Below are 16834 nucleotides of genomic sequence, written 5' to 3'. Positions count from 1 at the left end.
TTGTTTCTACCCCCCCCTATATGCTCTACACTGACTGTCCATCAAACATTTTTCTTTAATAGTTCTTTTCTTGGCGTTCAAATGATAATTGCAGCGTTCTGTGCAAATTAGTCAGCAATCTTTGAATTCTATTTTTCAACATGTTTCTGTCTTATCTGAATTTGACAGAAGCAGAACACGTTTAAGTTTCTGTGATCCACTGTTACTCATTCTCACGGTTACTATATATTTTACCACGTCTGACTTTCGTCAAGTGAATTGGATGAAAAACAAAGAAGAGGAGGCATGCTTTCTCCTTACGTTGTTTTCCCTCCCACAGAAAGATAAAATAAAGTTTGTTCCAGGTACGGTAAAAATGGCAAGGGTACAAAATATCACTTCTGTCGCTTTAGGCATGTGATTTCGGATACTTTGGTGTGTTCTATGCACCGCCTGAGAGGGAGGAGAGTCCGCGGGTGATGGTTCTAACAGATCACGTATTCTACTCACTTGGATTCTTTGAAATCCGCGCGAAAGCTGAAATATCTTAAGCACAATTCATTTCCTTTAACGGTAGCGGTGAAAAGACAGAATATTCCATATAGGACAAATTTGGAGGAAGAAACCAAGCAACTGGCTTTTTTCGTTTGTTATACTATTAAGTAAACTTTAAAAAGAAATATTCTTAAAAGTTCGCGATAACGCAAAATATGTAGAATATATGTAGCATCATAAGAAATATGTATCGTCGTGTGAAATATAGAAAATATGTAAAATCAAGTTTACATATATCAATGTAAACGTCTTGATCGATGTACATCTGCATTCCTGTACAGCTACATACAACCAGTTACAATATGTAATTACATAAAAGTCTGAGGTTTAATGATTAATGCAAGTGAATGACTGTGCAATTATTTTCTTTTGTATTATCTCAGTAAAAGTTTCTCTATAAAAAGCTTGTGTACAGTTGTAGTTTTTTGCACTTATTGCTTGAACTAATGCCGTCTCTACTCGACTTTATAAACCTCGCCTTTAATTTCTTCGATACTACTCGTGATGATAAAAGATTTTATACAGAGTAATAGCAGACATGTGTTCCTAAAGAAGACAGTATAGAAAAAAGGAGGAAAGCATTCTGCATTTTATATATATATATAATCTTAATTCTAATGATTTGATTTTGTTTTGTTCAGGACGAGAATTCTTTGTTGGCTTGTCTGACTGGACGAACGAGGCAGGAGCTCGAGCGGTGGCAGCTGCGTTTCCAGAGTTCCCTTGCACACCTATTAAGGTGAGACCACGCGTAACATCACTTCATCAGTCATCTAATGCCTCCATTCAGGTGAGACCATGACCTTATAACCCAAAACTCCACACCAGGGTGGCAGCATGTTCTGGCACAACCCATTCATGAAGGTGGCATGATTTTATGCCAGCCTGCGACAGCTAGCATTGCACAACCAGCCACATCAAGGATAAAGCATGTTGTTCTTCAACAGTTTATATTTATTTCATTCATCTCTCACATGTGTTCCAAGTAGACATACAAAGAAGGCTTCAAGCTGCTGCTTTGTGGGTGAGGTAGTTTTATGCATGATGTATTTTGTGAAATCAATGACAAATTTTTTTACAAGAAGGATTTCATAAAAGCATGGCAGTTTGCATTTGCAGGACAAGAACGATATATGCACTGTTATGTCGTCAGTTACGTTTTTTGAGCTAAAACTTTATTAAAAAGGGAACAGATTTCATTTCACTCATTTTTTGCTGTATCACACGACGACTGTTTTCTTTAAAACAAGTATTTATGAAATATTATTGTAATATATTATACCTCGCAGAAAAATGAAATTAATGATGCATTTTTTATGAATATATACAATTCAAATAATAAATTTAGACCTATATTCGTATGATTGAATGAACGGGAATTCATGTTATTAAAAAGAAGTAGTTACGTTTCGTGTGGTTTTTTTTTCTTTTCAGACATTCGATCTGTTAAACATTTCCGATTTTAGGTAGAAATTCCGAGTTTAAGTAATTATTTTTTTCTTTGGTTAGACCTAATTCTGAAAAAATATTTCTTACAAACGCTCGACGCTGATCCAAACAAACCTGATGTGGAATTCATAATGATAAATTGAAATTTGTGATTTTAAGGGAATATTATGCAATGATCTGTACTGTAGTAACTAAATTAAAAAGTGTACTCTTTTTAAGAGGTTATATTTATAAAATAATGTTGTTGCTGAATTGCCAATCTCGTGGTGTTAATTGGAATGATAATATAGTGAATTGAATTAGTGATGGATGGCGAAGATGAAAATGTTAAGTCAGAACAACTCGTGTATGTAGGAGAGAAGACATTTTGCTGGATAATACGTAATTAAAGATTACTGTCATACATTGTTTTTGAATAATGAGATCGTTGGGGAGAACTTATGGTTTCGTAATATTTAAGGATTGTGTGTCGCTGACAGGAGAGACAGAGAATGAATCGGTCTATTAGGATTGGATATTAGCAATAGAATCTTCCTTCTTGGGTAAGAAGATCGTAAAACATTTTGTAACTTCTGTCAAACTTGGTTCTTTTAAATGGTTTCGAATTTCATTTGTTAATCGTGCATGTACAAGAAATTGAACTTTTTTTCTTCGTCTAGATAATGATGAATTTGTAAATAACGAAGCAGAAATTTCTGGAGACAAGGAGAAAAAAATATGTTTGCTATGTGTGGAGAATCAGTACTAACTATCGGAAGATGTACCGGTAATTGATTGATTTAGACCTGAAATGAGATGACTGTATGTAATGTACAAACGAATGTTTGGCAGCTTTTGTTAGATTGATTATTGGAAGATCTAATCGATTTAAAATGAGATACCTGCACTGAATGTCGAAATATTTGTTGAACTATAAAGAAGTGTACAAAGGGCTGAACATGATATTAACGTTGACACTAGATAAGGCACGTATTGATATTTCCCCTATTGCGTTTATGGTTTTCGTGTACGTTGATTTTCCGAAGTTTCTGAGTTAAAATATATCAAATATCTGGTTGAAAGGTGCAGCTTTTATATATATTATTATTATTCTGTCAAAATTTATTTTGTTATTTCGCAACTATAGTTTCTTTTAAACTGAATGTAATTGGTTGGAGGCTGAAGTATAATTTATTGAGCCTTGAATTTTCTAACAGTGCTACTTAAACGGGAGAAATTTGTTTTGTGAATATTTTTGAATAAATATAAAACTCTCTTTTCTTTACACCAAATTAATTATTAATCTGGGTAGAAATAATTCGTAAGTTTAAACTGCTTGGTTCCATGCGTTGGAGGACTATGATTAATGGTTCAATATCTAAATTAAACAAATGTAGAACTTAAACACACGATTTAATTTTAGTACTGAAGGACACTTGGGAAATCAGAATTCAATGATAAATACTGGATTAGACGCTAGCATTTGTTTAACAAATATCAAATGTTTATACTAGGGTGAATCATAATACTTGCAATATTCTGATACATAACATACCTGTATTTATTATAGTACAGTGAAAGCAGGTTAACATTCATAGTAGAGTATAGTATAGTTGGCCTGTTCCTCGCTTCAATATCGATACCACATCGTGTCCTTAGAGGCAGAGATGTCAGTCACTGCTTTTTCCGTGATTGGTGAAATATCAGCCACCAGAAAGTGTGGCATCATTTCGATGCCATTCAATTCCTCAATGTTTTAATCCGTTTTTCGAGTCGAGTGTGGTTTTGCATTATCATGTTAAAACAGGGCGCACTTTCTGTTTACGAATGCAGTACATTTTTGGCGTAGTACAGCATACTTCCGCACCAACTGTTCGGAATAAGGATCGCAATTGTTAGTACGACCGTTAGGAACGAACTCGATGTGAGTTACTCCCTCGTAGTTCCACCACACACAGAGCAAGACTTTATGCTCGAGACTGGCCGGTTATGTTTGATGACCGGTTCTGGAAGTTGACTCTTGCTCAGCCATTGTTTTGGTATATACAGATTTTGAGAATCACCCAGTTTTCGTCGCATGTGACAGTCCGTTTCAGGAAACGCACATCACGTGGATTTTGCAGCAATTGTTGGCACACATCTACTCTCCTCTGGGCTTAGAGCTTCATTATGGCTAAGCGGTTAGCGTACACGCCTCTGGCGGGGAGACCCAAGTTCGATTCCCGGTGGAGCTCATGTGGTTCGGATTCCACGTTAATCAGTAGGTCCCGGTGCATATAGCCTCGCTGCTGAGAGGAACGTTAAACTCAAAATCAACTACTATCCATTGGGCGTGAACTGGTTCAATTCATGTGGCACAATTCAATAGCTCCTGATGATTTTCACGACTTCGTTAGGGTGATAGATGCTGTTAGATGGATTTTCCTCAATTACTTACGTGTTGTATGATCTCAGAATCTGTTATCCTGGGGCAGCCTTACCTTGGCTGATCTTGGACATCTTTACAGCTTGCACTAAATTTCTGGAACCAACTAGTTGCTGTGTTATGGTTCACTGTACCTTCCCCTTTCGCATGATAAATGTTTTGGAGTGCTGTTGCAGTGTTATACCCGATTTCGAACTTATAGTAACAGTTCACGTATCATACGTTGTTGAGCACTCATCATCACTGCCACTAAAAAACTAACAGAAGGTATTGACGGAATGGCGGCCTCTATATTAAATAGTCCGCTTGCCACACTACCTCTTGGGCCAGTTTAACGTTGTACTTACGGTCGATCAAAGTGTATACATACGCCTGCTGTTTGGGTTGTGGAAATATTGCAAGACTTATGACTGATCCTTGTACGTTAGATTCGCTGATTTTTTTGTTAATGGTACAGATTTTTACAATAAAGGAAACTTGCTAGTCTTACTTGTAAGTGAAATGAAGTACAGAAAAGTTATTGTTTAGTTATTTTTTATAAATTTAACCCATTCTTGTTTTACGATTGTGATGTGCTTATGTAGCGAAAGAGATTTGAGAGGCTGGCGTTGAGTTGTTTCATAATGGTTTGTATTTGTCTTTAGCGTTGTGTGTCTGAAGACGCTAATCATGTTGGCGTGACAAAGAGTTTGTGTGTCTTTTCTTCATTGATTTGTTACAACGGTTCAAGTGAACATAGAGGTTTTGGTAGTTTTATGTTGTAGACGCGTAAGGAGTTTGTAATAAAGAATAGGTGAAATTAAAGTTTTCTTGTGTGATTCGCGATGTTGTTCGCCACATAATAAAAGGAAATATGTACATTATTACTCCACAACTTAAATACATTTAATTTTGCTAAACTATTTTCGAGTGTTCAACTGCAAATTTTCATTCTTAGCAAGATATTTAAAGGTGAAATCGTATAGACAAAATTAACATTGTAACAAAGTAATGGAAAAAGGAAAGTACAAGGAAGAAGAAAGATAAATGTATTATTTACACAAAAAAGTCCGCTTTTTGTCACTGGAACATAATGAATCGTGTTATAACAGCAAAATTTACTTGCATCCAAATAGAGGATTGAAATGGAGATTATTTACTAGCTTTAAGAAATTCTACCAGACGTTCTAAAACATTATTGACCTCAGCATACACATCAACACGTAAGGGATAGCTTTTAAACGTGTTGAAAAAGATACGTAATTAAACTTGGAACTTCCGATAACTGGAATGGTTCTTTCATTGTTACTAATTACCCTGGTGTGTTGCAGTCCTAAAACACATCCCTTTTCCTCCCTTGGAATAAAAGAAACATTTATAATTTTATGGATGGAAGGTACTTAATTTCAGAGGTAAACGAGAAATTATATTTGAAGTAGTAGTTGTGAATGTGAAAGAGAAGCCAAAATATGCAAGCTAGCTTTTCGCAATTTTGCATTTGATTTATTTACAGTTTTAACAAGTTTTTTTTGTTTTTATTTATAGAGAATGAGAACAACATATTTATAATTTGTCAGGTAAAGTTTTTAGAAAGGAAGTTTTTTAAGTTTTGGAACTAATTTTTAGCCCATATATGCCTGTGGAAATTTAAGAGTACGTATATTCAGCTGACTTTTGAACAATTCCGTATATTTAATTTGCATTATGTGGTAACTTCTGTAGGATATTATTTTACAAACTTATTGTATGATTTGTAGTTAATATTTTGTAGTTTTACCACAGTAGTAGATTGAATGCAGTATATTCTTATTTAAATTGTTGATTTAATATTTGTAGTGAGAAAATAGAAATAGATGGAAAATCTTTTGTGATTAACATATGATGAATATATATTTTTCATTGTTCGAGCAGGTGACTGAGACTCATCATTTGAAGGCCATGGTGTCGATGGCAGGACCGGATGTAATATGTGTAGGCGCAGGGAAGGCAGCTCAAGAAGTCTTAAAGGTTTGTGTTTTTGATTATATACAGTGATTATCACTTCTGTTCCTAATATATTATGCGGACTTATGCACAAGACTAACCTATCTTTCGAAACATTTATATAACTATAAAGTTTCTGATATTACTGTCTCTTGCGTAAGTTCAAATCAGAGATCAAGGGAAATATTTTACAATAATCTTTAAAAAAAGTAAATAAATAAAAAATAAAATAAATAAATAAATCTAAAGGTACATTAGGTGGCTTGGAAATAGTGATCGCACTCAAACGATCAAGTTAAATTTATTCAGTTTAATGACATCTTTCAGCATTTGAGGGTGTATTAGATGATGCCTACAGCTTAACACTTTAAGCATCATGTGCATATACTTTATGTTCACTTGGTTTTTTACTGGGGGTCATGTGCACATATGTTATGCACATTTCAGGTATTATTCAATAAGCCAATGGACGCTGCCGGCCTCAGAATATATCATCTAATTGAGGCTTGGCGCTTGAAGTGTTAAAGTAGAACCCGAACCATTAGTTGGGCGTTTACCATTAAACAGGTAAAAATAATTAGAGCTTCTTATAAACCAAAATTATGTTATATATGTTATGTATACTGTACGTGATATTATATGTATACTATATATATATATATATATATATATATATATATATATATATATATATATATAATCCATTTGTAGTATTGGTTCAGCAGTCGAAATGAAGGTTTCCATAATATATTCAAGACATAGAAGTAAGAATCATAATTGCCAACGTAGTTACAGGCGAAATGACGTTTACAAGTTACTAGTGTTTTGATTGCATCTTTTATTAACCAGTTCTGATGTTAGTGTAAAATTTGATGGCTTCCATTGAGGGAAATAATTCATTGTGGTAAGAGGAAGTAATTACTAATTTTGACATATTCCTCGTCAGCTTTTTACATTTAAACGAACTGTAGTTAATGTTCTAAGTTAGAGAATAATTCGGGAAGGAATATACGAGACGAGACATCGTAATATTATTTATCTGTTATATTACTAGTAAACGATTAGAGAGATTACCTTTCAACTTTTTACCTGCAATGACACCTTAGTTCAAATATACGACGTATATTTACCACACAGAATCTCACCTTACATTTTTTCTGTAAAATAAGATTTGGAACACACTAATATGCTGACTTAAATTATACAGGGTGGCCCAAAAGTAGATATACACCCCTGCATTGATCAAGTATAACATTCTAGCGTATGGCTTTGTTTGCTTCAGCTCTTCCGAACTTAATATATAAGTAAAAATACATTAACAACAAATAATAAAGAAACTACGTCTACCTGATGGACAACAATAAGAAATGATATAAAAAGCAATTAGTTCATCAGTACGGGACTGTATACCTACTTTTGGGCTACCCTGTATTAAGTGTGCTGCTATAAGTATACATCTTGGATACAGTGAAATGTGTATGGTGGTATTGGAAATTTCTTTAAGATGTGATTCTTGCTATTTCTAGATTAAAATTTTATTGTGAAGATGTATTTTGTGTTAATATTTTAAATAAGTGATAGATAGTATTGCGTACAAGCAATTATTATTTAAAATAGAAAACAAATTGATTGAGTTATGAGTTACATATATATATATATATATATATATATATATATATATATATATATATATATATATATATATATATATATATATACACAATAGTCCAACTGGTGGATGAAGGATTCTCCAGTCTTCTACGTAATCATCTGTCTTGGGCAATCCTGTCTCAGGTTCTCTTCACTACTTCTTGATTCGTCTCCCACTTGTATAAGGAAGTTTCTTGTGTTGTTTGTGATCTGTTGGTATCCAGTCAAAAAAATTGCACTTGTCCATTATCATTTCTGTTTGCAATACATCCAGCCCACTGCCACTTCAGTGCCTTTATTTTCATGATAGTATCCGTCGCACCTGTCATCCTTGTGATCCATGTGATCTTTTTCCTGTCATACATCTCTCCATACTTCGTTGTGTAGTGGGCAGATGATAAATGTCTGATTTTTGTTAGTGTCCACGGTCTCCAGTGTACATGTCAAAACAATACATTCATTGATAAGTTTATGCTTGGGATGTTGGCCTTTCGATATGAAACTATTCCTTCAAAATGGACTCCAGTCTAACTTTATACGGCTATTAGTTTCTTCTATAATGTTGCTATCCTTGAGTATCTCCTGTCCCAGATAGACGTAATAGACCAAGAGATAGAACACATTTTATTTAGCCCTGTTTACCATAAATTTAGTTATGTGCTTAAGATTACTCATAACCTACAGTCTTCAGAAAGGCTTTTCTTAACGTTGATGAGTGGTGGGGGTCCAGAATTATGACGTCAACATGGCTGCCACCAGAATTCATAGCACAATTTTTAACAGGATAACTTTCCACTCAATGAAGATAGAAACTTCGTTCGTGCAGCAAATTGAAGGTAATAAACCTGTCTAAACTTTGATGTCATTGCTGCCATCTTTAAGTATGGCACATGATTCGCTCAAAATTTAGTTTCATTCGCGTAGTTGTAAATATTTATTGGCAAATAACTAAGAAACTAATATAGATATGAAAAAACGATATGAAACAAACGTCACACAACAGAACTTGTTTTTTTCAACGATATTCATTTCATTACTATATCTTAAAAATTGAATGAGTAATTCGTGTATTTTTTACCTCTAATATGCAAACCAGAATGCGTAGACCACTTTTATTTATCCCAAGTTTACCATAAACTTTGTTAAGTGCTTAAGATTTCACATAGTCTATAGTCTAGAGAAAGGTTTCTCTTAAGGTTGGTGAGTGGTGGGGATCCGAGTAATGACGTCATCACTATGGCTGCCGCGCCAACATGTGATACTTTACTTAAACAAATATAATTCTATAACGAAGCGTCGTAGAGAATTGTTCTTTTTTTCTAAATGCTCGTAACGAAGTAACCTTTGTTTTGTGTAATACCAATATATTTCGGAGCTCCAATAGTCCTGATATTTAGCCTGAAAGTTACATTTTTACGATCTTTTTGTAAGATAATGAATGTTCTAAGTCCAACAACTTTTGAACTGCCAAGGGAATAAAATTTATAAAAATATTTAAAGTTTCTAATATTGTGGAGTATTTAATAATGTCGTGAAGCATGGGACTAAGAGATCCTTTCGAAGAAATGAACAGAGAAACCCCTTTTAGAAACATATCCAATGGGCAAGTTGTGGACAGTAAAGTAAGTCAAAATCCCTTAAGTGCGTACTTCAAAGGCACAGAGACATTCGAAAAATTTAAGACGTTACATGTTAGTGATCCAAGGAATGTTGAATTTCAAATATCAAGAAACCTTGCTGAACTGTGCTTCTGTATGTTCTTCTAAAACTATCCAAAAATCAGATAAGAAACTGCAGGTCGTAAAATGCACCCATGATCTTTTTGCAAGACTTCTCAATATTGCCTCTGAACAGAGGTGTGACATGAGGGATGTTTTGATTTATCCTCTTAGGGCAGTTCCTCTATCTCTTCGATAAATAATCCTCTAGCCCCTCTAGTTCCATGAATATAACATGTAAATCTAAACTAATGCATAAGTTGGAAAAGCTTCAGAAGGAAGATGTAGTACCTGCTCCAGCTACTGTGGGCACAATAATCTTTGATGCCATGTTCCTGTAATCTTTGATCCTGTATACAATTCCATTTCCAGAAAACTGTGGAGTTCTTGATTACTACATTCTGAAATTAATATGTAAAGAGAAAGCTAGAGAAATTCACTTAGTGTTTGACTTCAATGGCCCTCCAATTATCAAGGATGCCGAAGATAATGTATAACTACGCAATGTTGAAACAGTAGTGAGTGAAGTAAACGTGTCTAGACCTAAAGAAAGAAAAAAAACAACTAAATACTGCAACGTGTTACACAATAAAACGTTATATGTTGTTATAGAACAGACTTGTTACAAGTACTCATGTATAAATGCATGGATGTGATTGAGGTGAAAGAACTTGCCTGCCAACACAATGAAGCAAATACGAGGATCATTTGGCATATTTTTCACACGACTCGTTATGCCGAAGAAAGAAATATTTTAGTGCGAGCAAACGATTCCGATGTTTTGGTATTAGTAATCTATCACCAAAAAAGCTTAAAGAGTGCACAATTATGGCTTGAATGTGGTTTATCTTCAAACAAGTGTAGAAGATATATCAACGTCACAAACATAGCCAAAGATATAGGAAGTGAAAATAGCTGACAGCCTGCCAGGCTTTCATTCCTTCATTCTCACAAAAAATATGGCTCACAAAGAATTTTGGCTAAATTTGGAGAATCCGTCTTGGTGGATGAATCATTGCTGTCTGGTGTAGAGATATTAGTATGTTGTATGTATGGCATCAGGGATAGACCAATGCAAAATTTTCACCTGGGCAGAGTGACTTTTTGGCGTCCCCTAGTCCTAACCTATATTTTATTACAGTGATTTTAATATTTTAAACCCATTTTTTTAAAAAAATAAAAATTAATACTCAAATAATGATATAGGTATTTTAGTACTTAAAAATATGCATATGGAATCAATTGCATTGTGTTTATTATTATTATTATTATTATTATTATTATTATTATTATTATTATTATTATTATTATTATTATTATTATTATTATTATTATTATTAATGTACTGATATGTATAAACAAAACGATATCGGACAGCATTTATTGAATGCTACTAATGGTGACATATTACTGCTATAATACTGTAAATTGTTTTGCTATATGAAAAACACAAGGAGTCATTCTCCCATATATACAACTATGTAACAGTCTATTCTATCTATTCTAATAACCTGAGATACCAATAAATACATTTCACATATGTTGAACGTGTTTTACGCACAACAACCTGTTTTATGTAGGTCCTAGTAGTTGAAGTGCATAGCATTTATAAAACGTATCTCATGAATTTGTACAAAAGCTGAACAGTGGTGTATATACTATTCCCCCTCCACTACCACTTTAAAAGAGTAACTATATAAAATCCAATAACATTTATTGCTGAGGAAAGTTCACAAAGAATATGGTCCCCTATAAACAATACAACTCCCCCTCCAATCTTTCTTCTACATCTCATGTCTCCATTTGTCAAATCAGACCCTCTAGTGCTGTGAAACTCTCTTCTTCCATAGTGGAATGGAAAAAGATGGTAAAATTGACGCTACTTTACAAGAATGTAAAACAAAACAGTCAGTAGTGAGGCTCGTTTTGGCGCTCTCCTGACTGTGGCGCCCGGGCAGTTGCTCGGCCCTTGGTCCGCCCCTAATAGCCATCTTCGTACACCTCCGTGTCAGAAGTGAGGTACAATATTTATAAAAAGAAAACCTCTCCTGTGTTAAGAATTAAACCGTTGTCAAAACTTAGACCTGTTGATCCTACTCTTCTTCCTTCGTCAAAATCTGCTTTGGAGCAAGAACTAAAACGGATCAATGTCGTATCCTGGATGTGGAAACGTGTAAACGTCTAATCCTCTCGAGGACATTGTCCCAACCTGTCATGCATGGAACTTAGAAAACGGAAAATACCAAGGGCCTATGTCACCTGACATTCTTCCGCCGGAAAATGACAATACATCTGAAAGTGAGGATGAAGTTGCTCCAACAAGCTGTGACAGTGACAGACTCCGATTATGAGTAGTAAGATCGGTATATATATATATATTTAAAAAAAAGCTGAACAGAAAATCGAATTTTACATTGTTTCTGATACCTACTGTAATAAGTACGATAGCATTACTTTAAGTTTACTTAATCAATAGAAGAATATTGTGTTATAGTACTTACAAAAATATATTCAGATGTCTAAGTACAAATGTGCCTATAACACAATGAACAAACTTCACATAAAAATATTTCTTTCATTTGTTCCTTAATCTTTGTTTATGATTATACAGTATTACAAATCCATATTAGTCAATTAAAGAGGTCAGTCCTCACTAATCGACCAAGAGAAGCAACACATTTTACTTACCCCAAGTTTCCGATAAATTTTGTTATAAGGATTATCCATAACCTACATCTTAACTCATCCCTACTACATTAAGAAGTGTTTGCTTTCGAGAAAAAGGCTATAACTGCAATTACTAACGCTTTGTCCATCCAAAAGCCATATTTAATTCTCCACAATATTAGGAAACTTTTTGTGCTTTCATAAATTTTATTCCCTCAACAGTTCGAAACTTGTTGGGTTTAAAATATTAACTATGTTACAAAAAAATCGTAAAAATGTAACTTTCAGGCTAAATATCAGGAAGACTATTGGAGCTCCGAAATATATTGGTATTACACAAAACAAAAGCTACTTCATTACGAGCATTTAGAAAAAAAGAAGAATTCTCTACGACGCTTCGTTGTAGAATTATATTTGTTTAAGTAAAGAATCACATGTTGGCGCGGCAGCCATAGTGATGACGTCATTACTTGGATTCCCACCACTCACCAACCTTAAGAGAAACATTTCTCTAGGCCATAGACTATGTGAAATCTTAAGCACTTAACAAAGTTTATGGTAAACTTGAGATAAATAAAAGTGGTCTACGCGTTTTGCTTTGCATAATATTAGAGGTCAAAAATACATCACCATATGATACATAAAATCGATTTATTCATTCAATTTTTAAGATACAGTAATGAAATGAATATAGCTGGAAAGTTCAAATTCTGTTCTGTCACGTTTGTTTCATATCGTTTTTTTTCATATCTATAATAGTTTCATAGTTATTTGCCAGTAAATATTTACAATAACGCGAATGAAACTAAATTTTGAGCGAATTATGTGCCATACTTAAAGATGGCGGCAATGACATCAAATTTTAGACATGTTTATTACTTTCAATTTGCTGCACGAACGAAGTTTCTACCTTTATTGAGTGGAAAGTTATCCTCAGTTAAAAATTGTGCTATGAATTCCGGTGGCAGCCATGTTGATGACATTATTCTGACCCCCACTACTCATCAAAGTTAAAGAAACCCTTTCTGATAAAAGTGTGCTATCTCTTGATCTATAAGTATTCATTTGTTATAATTCTTTATTTTCAACTTCATGCCTTGAATTCCTTGCGAAGTTATAACATATTAATTCTTTCCTTATTCATTTTCTTCAACCACTTCCTTTCTCTTCAGATTATATATAGCATTTCTTGCTGTGTTCGTGTTTAGGAAGAGAATTTATATACACGATTGCGTGAAAAAACTATATTTTTGAAGTAGATTCAATAAATATTTTGTGATTTTTTTTTTTAAATGAAACAATTTATTTCCTTTATTTTGTTATTTATAATAAACTTGCATACAGTGTATATTTTTGGATTGCTCTCTCCAGACCCTTTTATTGGGTACCTTACACAAAATGTTTTCATTTGAATAACATGGCCTGCCATATCGAATTTTAACGCCATATACGCAATCTTACTGAGGCTGACGAATTTATCGACACCTGATTTATCAAATTATATTAAGCCATTTAGGCTCTACATGGAAATAAATAAAATTACGAACACATATATACATACTTAACTGACTAATATACTTACTTTATGGCCTATGCTACCCGGAGGTTCATGACGCATTCAGTAAAGCTTTCCATTGTCTATCCGATTTGATAAAGTTGTTTCTACTTTGTATCCCGATTTCTGCGAGGTCTGTCTTAATATTGTCCTCCCATCTGCGCCTAAGTCTTCCTAATGTACCGATTGAGTTTTCAGGTAAAATTTTGAAAACGTTCCTACATTTTTCCATTCTGGCTACGTATTCTGCCCATCTGAGCCTCATAAAGATTTAACGATCCTAATAATGTTAGGTAAATAGTATAAAGTATGCTGTTCCTCGTTAATGGAGTTTCCACCATTCTCCATTCCCGTCCCTCTTGAGTCTAAATATTTGCCTCAGGATTTGATTCTTAAACACTTGCAGTCTGCATTCTTCCCTCAAAGTAAGTGACCATGTTTCGCAATCATAGCACAACAGTCAAAATTATCGTTTTATATGGTTTAAGCTTTAAATTGTTCGATTAGGTTAGATTAAGTTACATAATAATACAACAGGTTCCCTGCTTCTTCAGTCGAGATTTAATTTCTTCATGTTCATTATTAATGTTTATCGTAGATATTAGAAAGCCTCCATTTTGTCAAAAGTATTATTTGATATTCTAACGTATCAGTGTATACGTACGTACGGATATTAACATATAAACCCTAAGATTCACCACAGTCTGTCAACTATATGATTAGACTTCGGTTGCTGGTGAAAATTTTGGCTCCATGACGCACTGTGTGAACTTCCTGATGAATTTTCTCTCTATTTTTTATATTATATCTTCCCAGTTCATTCAGAATACTTTTTTTCACCATAATCATCTATAGATCACATAACCGCAAGACAAACTAGAAGTTTCGTTTAATTTTAAAAGATAAGGACAACAGTGTCTATTAACTTTTTTATGCATTCCATTCATAAGATGTTATTTTTCGGTTCTGTAGCGTATAGAACGTGAAGCTACATTCAGTTACCAAACACTTACCGTACCAGAGGATGTTGCAGCCAACGTGCTTCATGTGAATGGAACTCTAATTCATCGTTCACAGGAAGAAATTCCAGAGTCATTTAAGGTAAGCACAATGGACTTTTCCAGCTCATTCGTACTGGGTAGAAAATCACTTCAAATTTTTTAAAAGCAATTTTCAGCTAGAAAGTCAAATTGTTAATATTATTTCATAAGGGTAATTTATCAAGGGGGTAAAAGAAGTGAGATTCTATTCTTTGATTAAAATGTTAGAACTAAGTTGAAAAGCAAGGAAAATTAAATGTCTTAAGTTGTTAAGTTACATCCGGGGACGAAACAGGGTAGTTCAGAGCGGTTCTTAATAAAAGATAGCATTATAAAAACAGAATTATTATGGTGTGTTCAAAGTGTAATGTCATACATCAATGCGCTCTACTGGTAAAGATGTGGAAGTATCGCTATGTTCCCAGACAGTGAGGTGCCGGGAAAATGCAGCTTCAATGTAGCAAAATAGCATATACTTTCCTTTATGGGTTATTACCATACTTTGGAAATGAACTAGTTCAGTTGTTGGAGACGTAAATGTGCTATTTTGAAGTACCATAAAAGGGGGGAGTATTCATGCGTTATTTGGTATGGACTTTCAAAGGAATTCTGCAGCTTCTGACCTTTAATCGCTTTCAGAGAGACGCTTTCACTCTTGTACTTAAAAAAGATTATTAATGTTGCAATGGCTTGACGTAATGTAAAAATAAATAAATAAAATAAAAATAATAATAAAAATTCAGTGGATGGCCGTAATGTATACTTTACATTTTTCTTTATCTTCAAGACAGATATAAGGATGTCACAAAATGCTCCTGTAATACTTGTTGTAGGGAGCTGTGGGGTTACTTTGCTTGGAGCATTTAGTGGGTTACTTGTTTACGTAGAGCATTTAAAACTGCAATTGAGGTAACGAACTGGAGAATCGTTGCATTTCTAAGAGCTCTGCATAACTTAGTTAAGATATTCCAGCACGCCGTGCCGAGTACACTCCTATAGAGGCTCAGAAATTTTTTAGTGAAGTTTATTCTGTGTTGACTTGAAAATAATAGTGTTGCTCAGGAAGCCATTGACATTTATCCATATACTCTGTTATATGTTAAACGTGTCAGAAAGTTCCAGGCTCTTCGAGCTACCAAGTATGTTGGAAAAAGATAAAATGTTTATTTGTAAACTTACACTTTAAGCGCTTGGTTCAGAAGTAGAACTTTTCCGTACTGAATTTCAGACTGATTCGTCTTTCAGTTTATTCCTGTACAACACTTTTTTGGACATGATAAAAGATATGATGCAAATAATTTGATTTTGATTTGATTTGAGTTTAGCGTCCCTTTCAGCAGTGAGGCTATATGAGACATGAACGTACAACTTAACGTTGGATCTGAACCATATAAACTCCCACCGGGAATCGAACTCAGGTCTTTTGCGCGAAAGACGCGTACGCTAACTGCTTAGGCACGAAAGAGCTCAGGATGATGCAAAGTAAGTTTGTAAAATTAGGAGTTTTGAGTTCTTCGAATTTATGTATACGAATTGATGTGGAAAATGAAAAAAATTCCAACAAATAACTGTTTTAGACATTCTGGATTTCTCGGTATTTTAACCTTTAGGAGTGCAAATAATTATAAAGCTATTCTCATGTAATTCCCTTGAGCACCAAAGAACTACAGATAGTTACCTTGCTTTAAATGCAATGTTTCTACGTTTCTATTTGAAAGTCTGTGTTATTGGTTGCATTTACTAGTAAATGCACCCCTCTTACTTTTTCGATGATGTTCAGTTGAAGTGAACATGTTTGTGTCAATATAAGGGAAGAGTGGGGGTGGAATGACATAATCCTTATTTAAAAAAAAAA

The 16834-nt window shown here is 34.0% G+C and overlaps 1 protein-coding gene across 2 annotated transcripts in view; it reads left to right on the top strand.

Moving 5' to 3' along the window:
- LOC145690239 (N(G),N(G)-dimethylarginine dimethylaminohydrolase 1) overlaps window positions 1-16834 on the top strand; it is a 40536-nt gene that overhangs the window by 10836 nt on the left and 12866 nt on the right. Inside the window, exons 3-5 of one of the 2 annotated variants that reach the window (XM_081764933.1) lie at window positions 1176-1324; window positions 6278-6373; window positions 14912-15040. In XM_081764933.1, the coding sequence (XP_081621059.1) occupies window positions 1176-1324; window positions 6278-6373; window positions 14912-15040 (374 nt within the window). The remainder of the gene's footprint in view (window positions 1-1175; window positions 1325-6277; window positions 6374-14911; window positions 15041-16834) is intronic. The other variant, XM_081764935.1, reaches the window with a different exon arrangement.

The sequence above is a fragment of the Thermobia domestica genome, chromosome 7 (genome assembly GCF_964235325.1).
Source record: "Thermobia domestica chromosome 7, izTheDome1.hap1.1, whole genome shotgun sequence".
Taxonomy (NCBI): domain Eukaryota; kingdom Metazoa; phylum Arthropoda; class Insecta; order Zygentoma; family Lepismatidae; genus Thermobia; species Thermobia domestica.
This window is presented reverse-complemented; position numbering and strand designations above follow the sequence as displayed.